Below are 12,370 nucleotides of genomic sequence, written 5' to 3' on the forward strand. Positions count from 1 at the left end.
AGGATGAGAGGGGATCTTATAGAAACATATAAAATTATTAAGGGATTGGACACGCTAGATGCAGGAAACATGTTCCCGATGTTGGGGAAGTCCAGAACCAGGGGCCACAGTTTAAGAATAAGGGGTAGGCCATTTAGAACTGAGATGAGGAAAACCTTTTTCACACGGAGAGTTGTGAATTTGTGGAATTCTCTGCCTCAGAAGGCAGTGGAAGCCGATTCACCGGATGCATTCAAAAGAGAGTTAGATAGCGCTCTTAGAGCTAGCGGAATCAAGGGGTATGGGAGAAGGCAGGAACGGGGTACTGATTGTGGATGATCAGCCATGATCACATTGAATTGAGGTGCTGGCTCGAAGGGCCGAATGGCCTACTCCTGCACCTATTGTCTATGTATCTATGTATCCTCTTTCCACAGATGCCATCTGATTTAGGTACTTCTCGTGTTTTCAGTTTTTATCTTTGTTTTTCAGTTTTTGCAATGTTTTGATTTTGTATTGACTTTGGTCGTTCAAAACTTAATGCACCCAATTAGTGAGACTGGGGTTTCTAACAACATTACCCTAAGCCATGTCAGCATCATGGGTGCTTGGGTCCTGTTTTATATTAGCAAATCTGATCAATTATTGATATTTTGTAGGGTTGAGAAATCTTTGAACAAAATCAAATAAAAATTCTGCCATTGCCTGAAGTCTGATACCACAACAGAAAATGCTGGAAAAATTAAGTTGAGCAGTATCTCTGGAGCAAGAAACCAATTTCAGATAACGTTTCAATCAAATCAACCTGAAAGATTAACGTTTCTCTCTCCATAGATGCTCCCTGATCCCTTGACAACCTGTGATTGTGTGTGTGCTGCAAGTTGTAAAATTTAGTATTTGGTAATAAGTATTGGTTCTCTGGCAACCAATCGATAAGTATTAAGAAACTTTTTTTTTCAAATTTAAGTACACTTTGGAGGTACCCTCAAAGGTTATGGCGCGGAAAAAGGCATGCATTTTGTTGAATCCATTCCAACTCTGTATAAGAACAATCAACTAGTTCATCTTCCAAAGCCTTGTAAATTCTTTAAGATAATTATCCAGTTCCCTTCTGAGTGCTACAGTTGAAACAGCCTCTGCTCTATTACTGGCAGTGCATTCCAGACTTGAACCACTCACTGTATAAAATGTTTTCCTTATGTCTATTTTGGTTCTTTTGGCAATCAATTTTGTTCCCAGTCAATTAGATTGAACCCTTCTGCCAATGTAATATACTTCACCCGATGCACTGTTTCAATAATTTAAATTCCACTGTCAGATCCCCCAGAGACTTCAGATTCTCCAGTCTGATGTCATGATCAAGTACCCTCTTCCTTGGATCCCCATCCTCGAACAGCAGCACGGCACAGCGATGCTTCCGTCTGTACGGTTGTCTCACTGGGAGACCCAGATTCGATCCTGACCTTGGGTCCTATCTATGTGCAGTTTGCACGTACTCCCTGTAACTGCATGGTTTTCTCCTGTGTCCTCCCGTTCCAAACTCATCGCACATTAATGTGAGTGACAGGAACACAACCTATCGCCAGCTCTTTTAAAATCCTTATATTTAAAGATTAAATGGAATCGGCATTTCTGATTTGGGGATCCCTGGACCTCCATCCCTCATCCTCGAATATAAAATTCCATTTTTTTAGTTTTAGAGATACAGTGCGGAAACAGGCCCTTCGGCCCACCGAGTCTGCTGACCAGCGATCTCCATCCACTAACACTATCCTACACACACTAGGAACACTTTACATTTATGCCAAGCCCATTAACCTACAAACCTGTGCATCTTTGGAGTGTGGGTAGAAGAAGCTGATTTCGGAGAAAACCCATGCAGGTCACAGGGAGAACGTACAAACTCCCTCCAGACAGCACCCGTAGTCAGGATCAAACCTGGCGCTGTAAGGCAGCAGCTCTACCATTGCCCTACCATGCTGCCCTTATTCTGACAACCAATTTACTTAGGTAAATTCTAGTGCCTGTGGTTGAGAGGAGAATCAGACATGAGAGAAGCTGGGTTAAGGGAACTTAGTGGGATTGTTCTGAGAACCAGTATAGACACAGTGGGTTGATTGGCCTCCTTTGTCTTAAGAGCATGTGAGAAATAGTTACTGCACCTTTGTTAGTACCTTCAACTCCTTGCTAAAGTGTTACCTAGAATTCACCTGTGGCTGAAACAGTATTACACAGAAATTTGGCTAAATTCCTTGCTTTGAATTCATTTATTCAATTTATCAATTCCAGGATCTCTCGTACTTTGCCACTTTACCAATCACTCTCTAAAACATTCTCTGCCCCATTTACCCAGAGAGAGCTCTGTTTCAGCATACCTTATGAACTTTGAGATTGGCGTTACCTGTCTCATGTATTGTTTTATTTTGCTTGAGTACAACGACAAAATAATATCCAGCAATTATTCTAATAGCAGACGTAGACCGCATTTGAAATATGGCTGACTAATTGCCTAGGGCGCTATTAAAATCCAAGCTGGCTTAGGAGGATTATATTTATCCTCACTGTGGCTGTTAAACCATTCTGAAATTATTTTCTCACCTTAATGAGTGAAAAGTGAAGTCAAATGATTTAATAAAAACCAGAATGCATTTGGCTAACTTGTTCAAAAGCTGCTGATATTTGCGATTCATGAGGGATAGCATTTTAACTGCTCCAATTACCCATAATGCACGCTACTTCAATAGTTCAGTGGTCTTTTGTGTCTTTTTTCCCCTAACATTTGTTTCCCATGCAGCATTGCAGTGCCACTGTGGATTTAAATTCATTTGTGTTTAACTTCTAAATGGCAAGGGTGCTTGGTCATAGAAACATAGAAAATAGGTGCAGGAGGAGGCCATTAGGCCCTTTGAGCCAGCACTACCATTCATTGTGATCATGGCTGATCATCCACAATCAGTAACCTGTGGCTGCCTTCTCCCCATATCCCTTGATTCTACTGGCCCCTGGAGCTCTATCTAACTCTCTTTTAAATTCATCCAGTGAATTGGCCTCCACTGCCTTCAGTGGCAGAGAATTCCACAAATTCACAAGTCTCTGGATGAAGACGTTTCTTCTCATCTCAGTTTTAAACGGCCTCCCCTTATATTCTTAGACTGTGGCCCCTGGTTCTGGACTCCCCGAACAAACATTTTTCCTGCATCTAGCTTGTCCAGTTCTTTTATAATTTTATACGTCTCACTGCCAGGCCCCAAGTGGTCAGGATGGGGGAACACACATCTAGCTCCCTCACCCTGAACATAGGATCCCCCCAGGGCTGCGTCCTTAGCCCCCTACTGTACTCCCTGTACACACATGACTGTAGGGCCAGGTTCAGCTCAAACTCCATCATCAAGTTTGCTGATGACACTGTGGTGGTGGGCCGGATCTCCAACAACGATGAGAAGGCCTACCGGGAGGAGGTGGCTGATCTGGCACTCTGGTGTCAGGACAATAGCCTCCTCTTGAATGTCACTAAAACAAAGGAGCTGATTGTGGACTTCAGAAGGGCTAAACATCCAAGGACGTACACGCCACTGGAGATAAATGGGTCTATTGTGGATAGGGTGAGCAGTTTCAAATACTTGGGAGTCCGCATCGCAGAGGATCTGACGTGGGCAACGCACATTGCCGCACTGGTGGGTAAGGCTAAGCAGCGCCTTTACCACCTTAGACAACTGAGGAAATTCAGAGTGTCGCTGAGGATCCTTCATTGCTTCTACTCTGGGGCTGTAGAGAGCATCCTGTCCGGCAACATTACAGTCTGGTTTGGGAACAGCTCTGCCCAGGACAGGATGGCCCTGCAGAGAGTAGTGCGTTCGGCAGAACGCACCATGGGAACTACACTCGTCCCCCTGCAGGACCTATACATCAGGAGGTGCAGATCCAGAGCAAGCAAGATCATGAGGGACCCCTGCCACCCCAGTAACGGACTGTTCCAGATGCTACGGTCAGGCAAACGCCTCCGCTGTCACGCTGTGAAAACGGAGAGGATGAGACGGAGCTTCTTCCCACAGGCCATCAGGACTGTCAACTTTGATAACCCCAGAGACTAAATTTTTGTCGGCACTTTTTGTGCTATGTTTTAGTAACTTATTAACTTTATTTATATGCTGTAACTGTAATTATTTTTGTGCACAACCCGCAGGCATTGCCACTTTCATTTCACTGCACATCGAGTATGTGTATGTGACAAATAAATTTGACTTGACTTGACTTGACTTGACTCATCCTTCTAAACTCCAGTGAATAAAAGCCCAGTCTTTCCAATCGTTCCTCATGTGACAGTCTCGCCATCCCATTCTAATTGAACAAAATTATTGGTAAGGTTCCTAGGAGATTGGGTACAGTTGGAAATTAGCAATGCTCCTGAATGCAAAACATGACTGAAGATAGAATATTTTTGAGTTCTATTTTTCTTTTATTCTATTATTAAGGTTGCCTGATCTTATTCTGAATATAGTGAAGTTGGAAATACCAGTTCCCCGTGCAAAACCATGGTCAAATCTGGGGTGTATGCAAAAGAATGTGATGTTGGCTGAATCTCCTGCACAGCAAATCTTTTCAGAACAAAGGGCACATGACCTGAATCAAATCTAGTGCCAGGTTTCCAAACGGTAAAAATGTTTGAGAAATCTCTTGGGGAGTTTAGACTTTCAGGCGTGACATTTTGTGTAACTATTATGTAAAGTAAGCTTGACAAATTTATGAAGTAGAGTTCATTTGTCGAAGTCAAAGTACATTTTAGTTGAATTGCTGCTTACAAAATAAGAACAAACTGCTAAAAACATTGTGCCATAAAATGCACAAAGCATACTGCCAGCCGGTAAAAGGGCAAAACAGGTCATGTTCTGGGTGTGTACCCTTGATGAGAATTTAAAAAAATTGACTTCCTGGTGTGGTTTGATGTCACTAATTCTGTTAGATATCTGCTAACATCTGCAGTAACTGGAATGACCAAAATCTCTTTCTTTCACGATCGCTTTACAAAAAATGTCGATGAAAGGGAGAAAATAGTCAATGGTTTAATAATCCCAGAATAAATAACAATTCTTGCTGTTAAATGTAATGGAGTGTGTTTCTTCATGTTTACACTTGTCTCTTAAGCAGGGAGCTTCAATATTTTGTCCGGAATTGCACACAAAATTTGACTGCGATATTGCACGTTTCCCCATTGTCTATTAAAGACAGTGGAAATCAGATTGAACAATCAGAATTTAGTTTCTGGAGAGATTGAATGTCAGATACAGCACCAAGGTTCATAATTTGTCTCAATTGCTAGTTAAATTGACAGTCACACTGAGATCAAGAAAATGTCTGATGTACTGAAGATCATGGCATTGTTAGGATGCACCATTATTTGAGATTAAAGCATCAATGTTACATAGAAACATAGAAAATAGGTGCAGGAGGAGGCCATTTGGCCCTTCGAGCTAGCACCGCCATTTATTGTGATCATGGCTGATCGTCTCCAATCGATAACCCGTGCCTGCCTTCTCCCCATATCCCTTGATTCCACTTGGTGGAGCAATCCTATCTTCAAATGGCTGAGCAGTTCTTGATTTAGGATGCTTGGTTGTGGCTCTTTTTTTCTGAATGCTCTAGCATTTCAAGATGATCTTGGGAAAATAAGTGTATTTGAGGCTGTTTGGGGAGAGGAAGATACGTTTGCATACAGGTTGTCCCCAAGAACCAAATGGGTTTTGTTTTTACAGATGTTGATAAATCAATTTTGTCTGTAAGTTGGAATGTACAAAAGAATCATCTGGTAGCCATACAGAGTCATACAGCACGGAAACTGGCCCTTTGGCTCAACTCATCCATGTCAACCAAGATGACCCAACTTGAGCTAGTCCCATCAGCTCGCATTTGGGCCAAATCTTTATTCATGTACCTGTACAAGTGTCTTTCAAATGCAGTTTTCTTTGGCAGCTTATTCCGGAGTGGAAAACGTTAACCATTGGGTTCCTATTAAATCTCGTCCCTCTCACAGTATGTTCGTGAATGACATCAAAATAATATAGACCAATTATTGAGAAAGACCAATTATTAAAAGTAGAGAGGAAAACTAGTTCTGGCATCCGTAGGAACCAATGTATGTACATATCCCATATTATAATCAGAAGTAATATATAGTATACTGCGCGCGGGCACATGCACGCACGCGCGCGCGCGCACACACACACACACACACACACACACACACACTATTGTATAATAAAATGGGAGTATGTTGGGATGTCAACAAATGAGGTGTAGTGTAGTCTACTTGAGGAAACCCATAACAATTGATAATAACAGGAACATTTGTAATGTTTGTTGCTTTTCTTTCTGCAGGATGATGCCCGTCAGTTGTTTGCATTGTCTGGGACAGCAGAGGAGCAGGGTATCTTGCCTGAAGACCTGGCAAATGTGATCAGGAGGCTTTGGGGTGACGCTGGAGTTCGGGCTTGTTTTGGTCGATCCAGGGAATACCAACTTAATGACTCTGCTGCATAGTAAGTCATAAAATCTTTTCCTTTTCCTCCTTGTTGGGTTCCCACAGATTTAACCACTATCAGCAGCCTTTTGGGAGGCTTATAACTTTTAACTGAATGGTTTGAACAGAGACTTGATTTCTTTATAAATTCTGGCTGTGAATTTCAGTTACACATTTTCAGGATTCTGAAACTGGTGTACTTAATAGTAGTTAAAATTTCCTCTACATGTGCAAAGGCATCAATGCTTTCTTTGCATCTAAGATGGGGAAGGCTTTTGTTAGGCTTGTACCATAGAGATGGACAAAAGCTGACAAACAGCTGATTGCTAATTAAAAGGTTTTGTCAAAGCAGTGTATGATGCGTTTTGGATGCTAAACAACATGATGGTTAAGGTAGGCAAGTATATTTCTGGCAAGTATATTTTTGATGTTGGCTGATATTCTTCCTCTGGGTTGATTTCCATTGGATCTAGTTGAAAATTACAATGAAGGGACACGGCAGCTGTCTCAGCTGAGTCCACAAGCAGGCTCGGCGATCGTTTCACTGAACACCTCAGCTTAGTCCGTCTAGGCCAACGCGATCTCATGGTTGCTAAGCGCTTTAACTCCCCCTCCCATTCTCGTACTGACTTTCTGTCCTGTGCCTCCTCCACTGTCATAGTGAGGCCCAATGCAAATCCAGAGGAACAACGTCTAATTTTTCATTTGGCCTCCTTACAAATTTGGGCTCCAGCGGTATGAATATTGATTTCTCTCACTTCAAGTAATCCTTGCTTTGTCTCCATCCCTCCCCTACCAAGTTTTCCAGCTAGTTTCATTGTCCTGATTAATTTACTGATTGTATGCCTTCTTCTCACCTTCCCCTCAGCTAACAATGAACCATTCAACACTTCCTTGGCATCGTCTGCATTGATCTGTCATTTTCACACCTTACCCTTCTATATCTCTCTCGATTCCCTCTCCACTGACTCTCAGTCTGAAGAAGGGTATCGACCTGAATCATCACCTATTCTGTCCAGAGTTGCTGCCTTTCCCACTGAATTTACTCCAGCACTTTGCGTCTGTCTCGGCTGAAGACCTGCTTACTTTCACCACCTGGGCTTTCATAAAGAAGCATTTGAGTGAGGTGTTGTATTATTCTCCAGCAATATATATCACTTGGAATGAAGGAGATGAGTAGCTTGTTTGAGCATGGTGTCGAGGGTGACAGGTGAGATCAGCAATCCATATTCAAACCAATTCTGAGAAACGAAAATGCTCAGATAAAGTGCAATAAACAATGCATGGCCGGCAATTGCAGCAAGGTTAACCACTTGAACCTGAAGAATGATTCGTATTGTGAAGAGTGGCAGTCGTCCATGTTGCAATGCCCCCCCCCCCCCCCCCCCCCCCCCGTGTCATGAGGGGTTGTATTCCTAGAAAGCAGTCTGTTTTGTGATTTTACCCAAGGCTGTAGACGCAAGGTTGTGTTGTTCAAATGTCGTCTGCAAAAAGCTTATACCTCTGTTTTCCTTTTAGCTATGGGACTTTAGAATAAGATCAGGTCAATAAGATGGCTAAATTGTTACATGACTTTATCTCCTCGCTTTAGTTTGGTAGGGATACTTTGCCTGCCTTGTAATTAAGCCATTTAAGGAGGTTTGTACGAGCATGACTCTCCCTTTCTTCTCCACTCTCTCATCAGTGCGACATGCATCACCTGAGCCGCTTGTACATCATTTAAAAAATATATATTATAAACTTGTTCTGTAGTAATTATGAGCATGAGTGTCCAGCATTCTGCTGAGACTTGGCAATGTGCATTAGAATGTACAAATGTTCCACAGGGCATGATACATAAACCCAGCTTCGTTACACCACCTGGATCACTGCCTTGAAGTCAGAGAATTGGCTGGCTGGTGACTGGTTCTGGTTTTGCGCGGAGTTTTCATCTGCACAATGGACGATGCACTGCCACCATCACTGGTAGTTTTCCATGCAGAATTAATGAAGCATAAATTCAGCCATCTGTCCCACTATACTGTTTAAATGAGCTTATTGTTTCCCCCATTTGCCACTGAAAATATTATTTTATGGCCTTTCTGCAGTGGTACTAATAAGCAATGATTCAATGATACTTTGATACGTGTACCTAGCTACGGTGAAATGCTTTGTTTTTTATTGCAATCCGGTGATATCGTAAACAGACTTCATCGAGGCAGTACACAGAGGCGCCACATTTCTGGCGCCGACTTCTTAGTCTTATGGTCTCGCAGCGACGAACCAGGCGTGCTGCTGCACATGGCCACAGGCGGCCCCCTGCAGGGTAACTCTCGGATCTTGGCAGCTCCCTGCCGGGTCCCTCTTAGTTCTTGGTGCGGCACGCCAGGTCTCTCTCGGTTCTCGGCGGCTCCCTGTCGGGTCCCTCAGTTGTTGGCGGTGCGGTCCCCTGCCGGGTCCCTCAGTTGTTGGCGGTGCGGTCCCCTACCGGGTCCCTCAGTTGTTGGCCATGCGGCTCCCTGCCGGGTCCCTCAGTTGTTGGCGGTGCGGTCCCCTGCTGGTTCCCTCAGTTGTTGGCGGTGCAGCACGTCGGGTCCCTCAGTTGTTGGCGGTGCGGTCCCCTACCGGGTCCCTCAGTTGTTGGCCGTGCGGCTCCCTGCCGGGTCCCTCAGTTGTTGGCGGTGTGGTCCCCTGCTGGGTCCCTCAGTTGTTGGCGGTGCAGTCCCCTGCCGGGTCCCTCAGTTGTTGGCGGTGCGGACCCCTGCTGGGTCCCTCAGTTGTTGGCGGTGCAGCACGTCGGGTCCCTCAGTTGTTGGCGGTGTGGTCCCCTGCCGGGTCCCTCAGTTGTTGGCGGTGTGGTCCCCTGCTGGGTCCCTCAGTTGTTGGCGGTGCGGTTCCCTGCTGGGTCCCTCAGTTGTTGACGGTGCGGACCCCTGCTGGGTCCCTCAGTTGTTGGCGGTGCAGCACGTCGGGTCCCTCAGTTGTTGGCGGTGCGGTCCCCTGTCGGGTCCCTCAGTTGTTGGTGGTGCGGTCCCCTGCCGGGTCCCTCAGTTGTTGGCGGTGCAGCACGTCGGGTCCCTCAGTTGTTGGCGGTGCGGCCCCCTGCCGGGTCCCTCTCAGTTCTTGGCGGTGCAGCACGTCGGGTCCCTCTCGCTTCTTGGCGGCCCACCCGCCTGGTCGCTCTCGGCAGCCCACCGGTCATTCAGCTCTGTGGCACATCCCGGGTGCCTTCTGCCGCCATGTGGTGCATCACAGAGCCTTCATTACTATTGAGGAATACCTTGCCAGGCAGGGGTTTGGGTGGAGAGAAGAGCTTAAATTGGGGCTTTCCCCATCTTTTCATCTCAATCTGTTTGAGGGTCAAGGGACCAATTTTTTTAATTTGTGTTGATTCACTTTCCTGAGGGTAGACTTTATCAGCAACTTGTGTTATTTTGAAGCCCAAACTTGGTGCTCTGATGCGGACAGCATTGTGAATATAAAGTACTGATGATTTAAATGAAACAATAGTGTTATTTGCTGCTGAGTATCCAGGTAACAGCGGCTCTGTACGAGTCATAAGTAGGACACAGTAATTCACAGTAAATTATCCTGTTTATGCCAGAATAGGTTTCTAATTCCACTTAACAAACAGCAATTTTCCATTGAGAGGCACCCATGATTACAGACATATGTTACTGTCTTAGAATGATGCTCGCATACGAACCAATTGGTTGATATGCGAGGTAATATAAAGTTGACCTCATTTTAATGAGCATAATGTGCTGTAATGGCAATGTGATTGTGTCATCTGTATAGTAAAATGTTTTATCTGATCATACTATAAAAAGTAAATATAAGAAGCAAAAAAAAAAAAACATCCCTTGGACAATTGTACGTACCTTAGCCCCCTTCTATTTAGTAGTATACCTGGTGTAAAATGTCTTCTATATTATGCGTCATATCTGCAAACATGCAGTTTGTAGCATAATATAAAGGATGTGTATGGCAATATAAAATAGATTTTCTTGCCTTGCTGTTAATTCTGAATGTATTATTAAAGTTTATACTCTGCCCAATTCGATCGCAACACATAGTTGGATAGCCAAGCCCTAACTTGAAGGTTAAGCCCTTTTGTACTGGGCTTTCCACGAGAGGGTGAATTTCTCCGAATTATCTGAATTAACAAAACATCATCCCCGGGTCTTCGATATTCAAGGAATCAATACCACCCCTGTACTTTCTTCACAAAAGCCCACTGTGTCCAGCATTTTGTTTTCTTTTCAGATTTCCGGCATTAACAGTATTTTGCATTTGTATTGTAGCCTTTTAAATAAATTTAGCTCCAAGAAAAATATTCCAGCGAGTTATCTGCTGAAGAGTTTTGTTGGGAAAAATCAATAGCGAGTAGGCTTAGAGATAAATGTCCACGGGTGCTGTTACAGCTGGTCCAATAATTTGACTTTGGTGTTGCTATCCTCTTTGCACCAGGAATGTGGTGATGGTGTTCTTGAACTGCGGCAGTCCTCTGAGTGAGGTGCCGCGACTACTTTTTGTTAACGTGTTCCAGAATGGTGATTGACAAATAAGAGATTGTTTTGCTTCCAAGGTATGATGGTGTGCCACACAAAATGTAGGTATGATTGCTGAACCTATGTACCTGATGGCCTTGGCCTAGCAGGCAGCAGAGACCGACCGCTTTTCTGTAGTGGATGGGTTCATAGTCATAGAGCTCCACAGCCCAGAAATGGGCCCTTCACCGCAATTTATTTATGCCAACCAGTTTGTCTAAAAGAGCTGGTCCCAATTGCTTGTGCTTGGCCCATATCCCTCCAAATTGTTCCTAACCATACACATGCCCAAGTGTCTTAAATGTTGTAATTGTACCCACCTCTATGGCAGCTCTTCCCATGTATGCATCACTCTCTGTTGCCTCTCAGGTCCCTTGGCAATCTTCATGTCATCAGGACATCCATGTTGATTGGGGGGGGTTGAATTTCCCCCCTGCGGCCAGGGCTCTGGAATTCCGGCACGGCCAGAGCTGACAGTTCCTTTCCCAGAGCTGACTTTCGCGGCCGATCAGCGGGTCGAATCTGTCCCCTGTGGCCAGGGCTCTGGAACTCTGGCCCGGCTAGGGCCAGCAGATCCAATTCCATAGCTGACTTCTGCAGCCGACTTTGTGGGCCATTATCTTGGCCCCTGGGCAGCCTGGACAGATCGTTCTGGTGCCGTTGGACTCTTTTCGGAGTCCTTGACCACTGTTTTGTCCGAAAAAAGGAAAATCCAAAAAGTCTCTGGAACAAAGGGTGCCGGAAAATCAGCAGTGGACCTGTATATACACACATATACATATAAACTTAAGAACTACTGACCTAGTGCTGAGGGTCAAGTTACATTATAAAAGTTTGTTTGCAATTACCACAGACAGGGACAAATGGATACCTCTTCTTTCATAAATTTTCAGTAACATTGACCTTTTTTGAGTGATTGCTCTCCTTCGTCATTTCAGATGAGAAGTAATTAGATTGTTATAATTGATGCATGAGTCATACCAGCGTACAGTTGTAAGAAAACTTCCAGTCAGAGTTTGGAAGTTATACACCAGTGTCAATGATTAGTTGGGTTGCCAAGCCATAGTTTTAACAGCTCTCACCTCATTTTATAGTTGGCTGTTACGATCTGTCACAACGTGAGAATGTCCCACCTCAGCAGCCCGTTGGTATAGCAAAGTTCTGCACTGCCATCTTTTTGATTCTTTGTTTTTGCACCTTCACTTTCGGGGGCGGTGAGCACATATGTAATAATTGTTGGAAATGGTTGGTACTTTTGTGGGCAGTTTGTAGTGTGTAATTGCTCCTATGATAAACTGGTTAATGAGCTGTGATGATAAGCAGTTCAATAGTTCAATTTTGAGCTGTG

The 12,370-nt window shown here is 44.3% G+C and overlaps 1 protein-coding gene across 1 annotated transcript in view; it reads left to right on the top strand.

The window, feature by feature from the left end:
* Nucleotides 1–12,370, top strand: part of LOC144601770 (guanine nucleotide-binding protein G(i) subunit alpha-2) — a 207,272-nt gene that overhangs the window by 120,132 nt on the left and 74,770 nt on the right. The window contains exon 4 of the mRNA XM_078414165.1: nucleotides 6,352–6,512. Coding sequence (XP_078270291.1) covers nucleotides 6,352–6,512 — 161 coding nt within the window. The remainder of the gene's footprint in view (nucleotides 1–6,351; nucleotides 6,513–12,370) is intronic.

Source organism: Rhinoraja longicauda, chromosome 17, assembly GCF_053455715.1.
Source record: "Rhinoraja longicauda isolate Sanriku21f chromosome 17, sRhiLon1.1, whole genome shotgun sequence".
In the NCBI taxonomy this organism is placed as follows: Eukaryota; Metazoa; Chordata; class Chondrichthyes; order Rajiformes; family Arhynchobatidae; genus Rhinoraja; species Rhinoraja longicauda.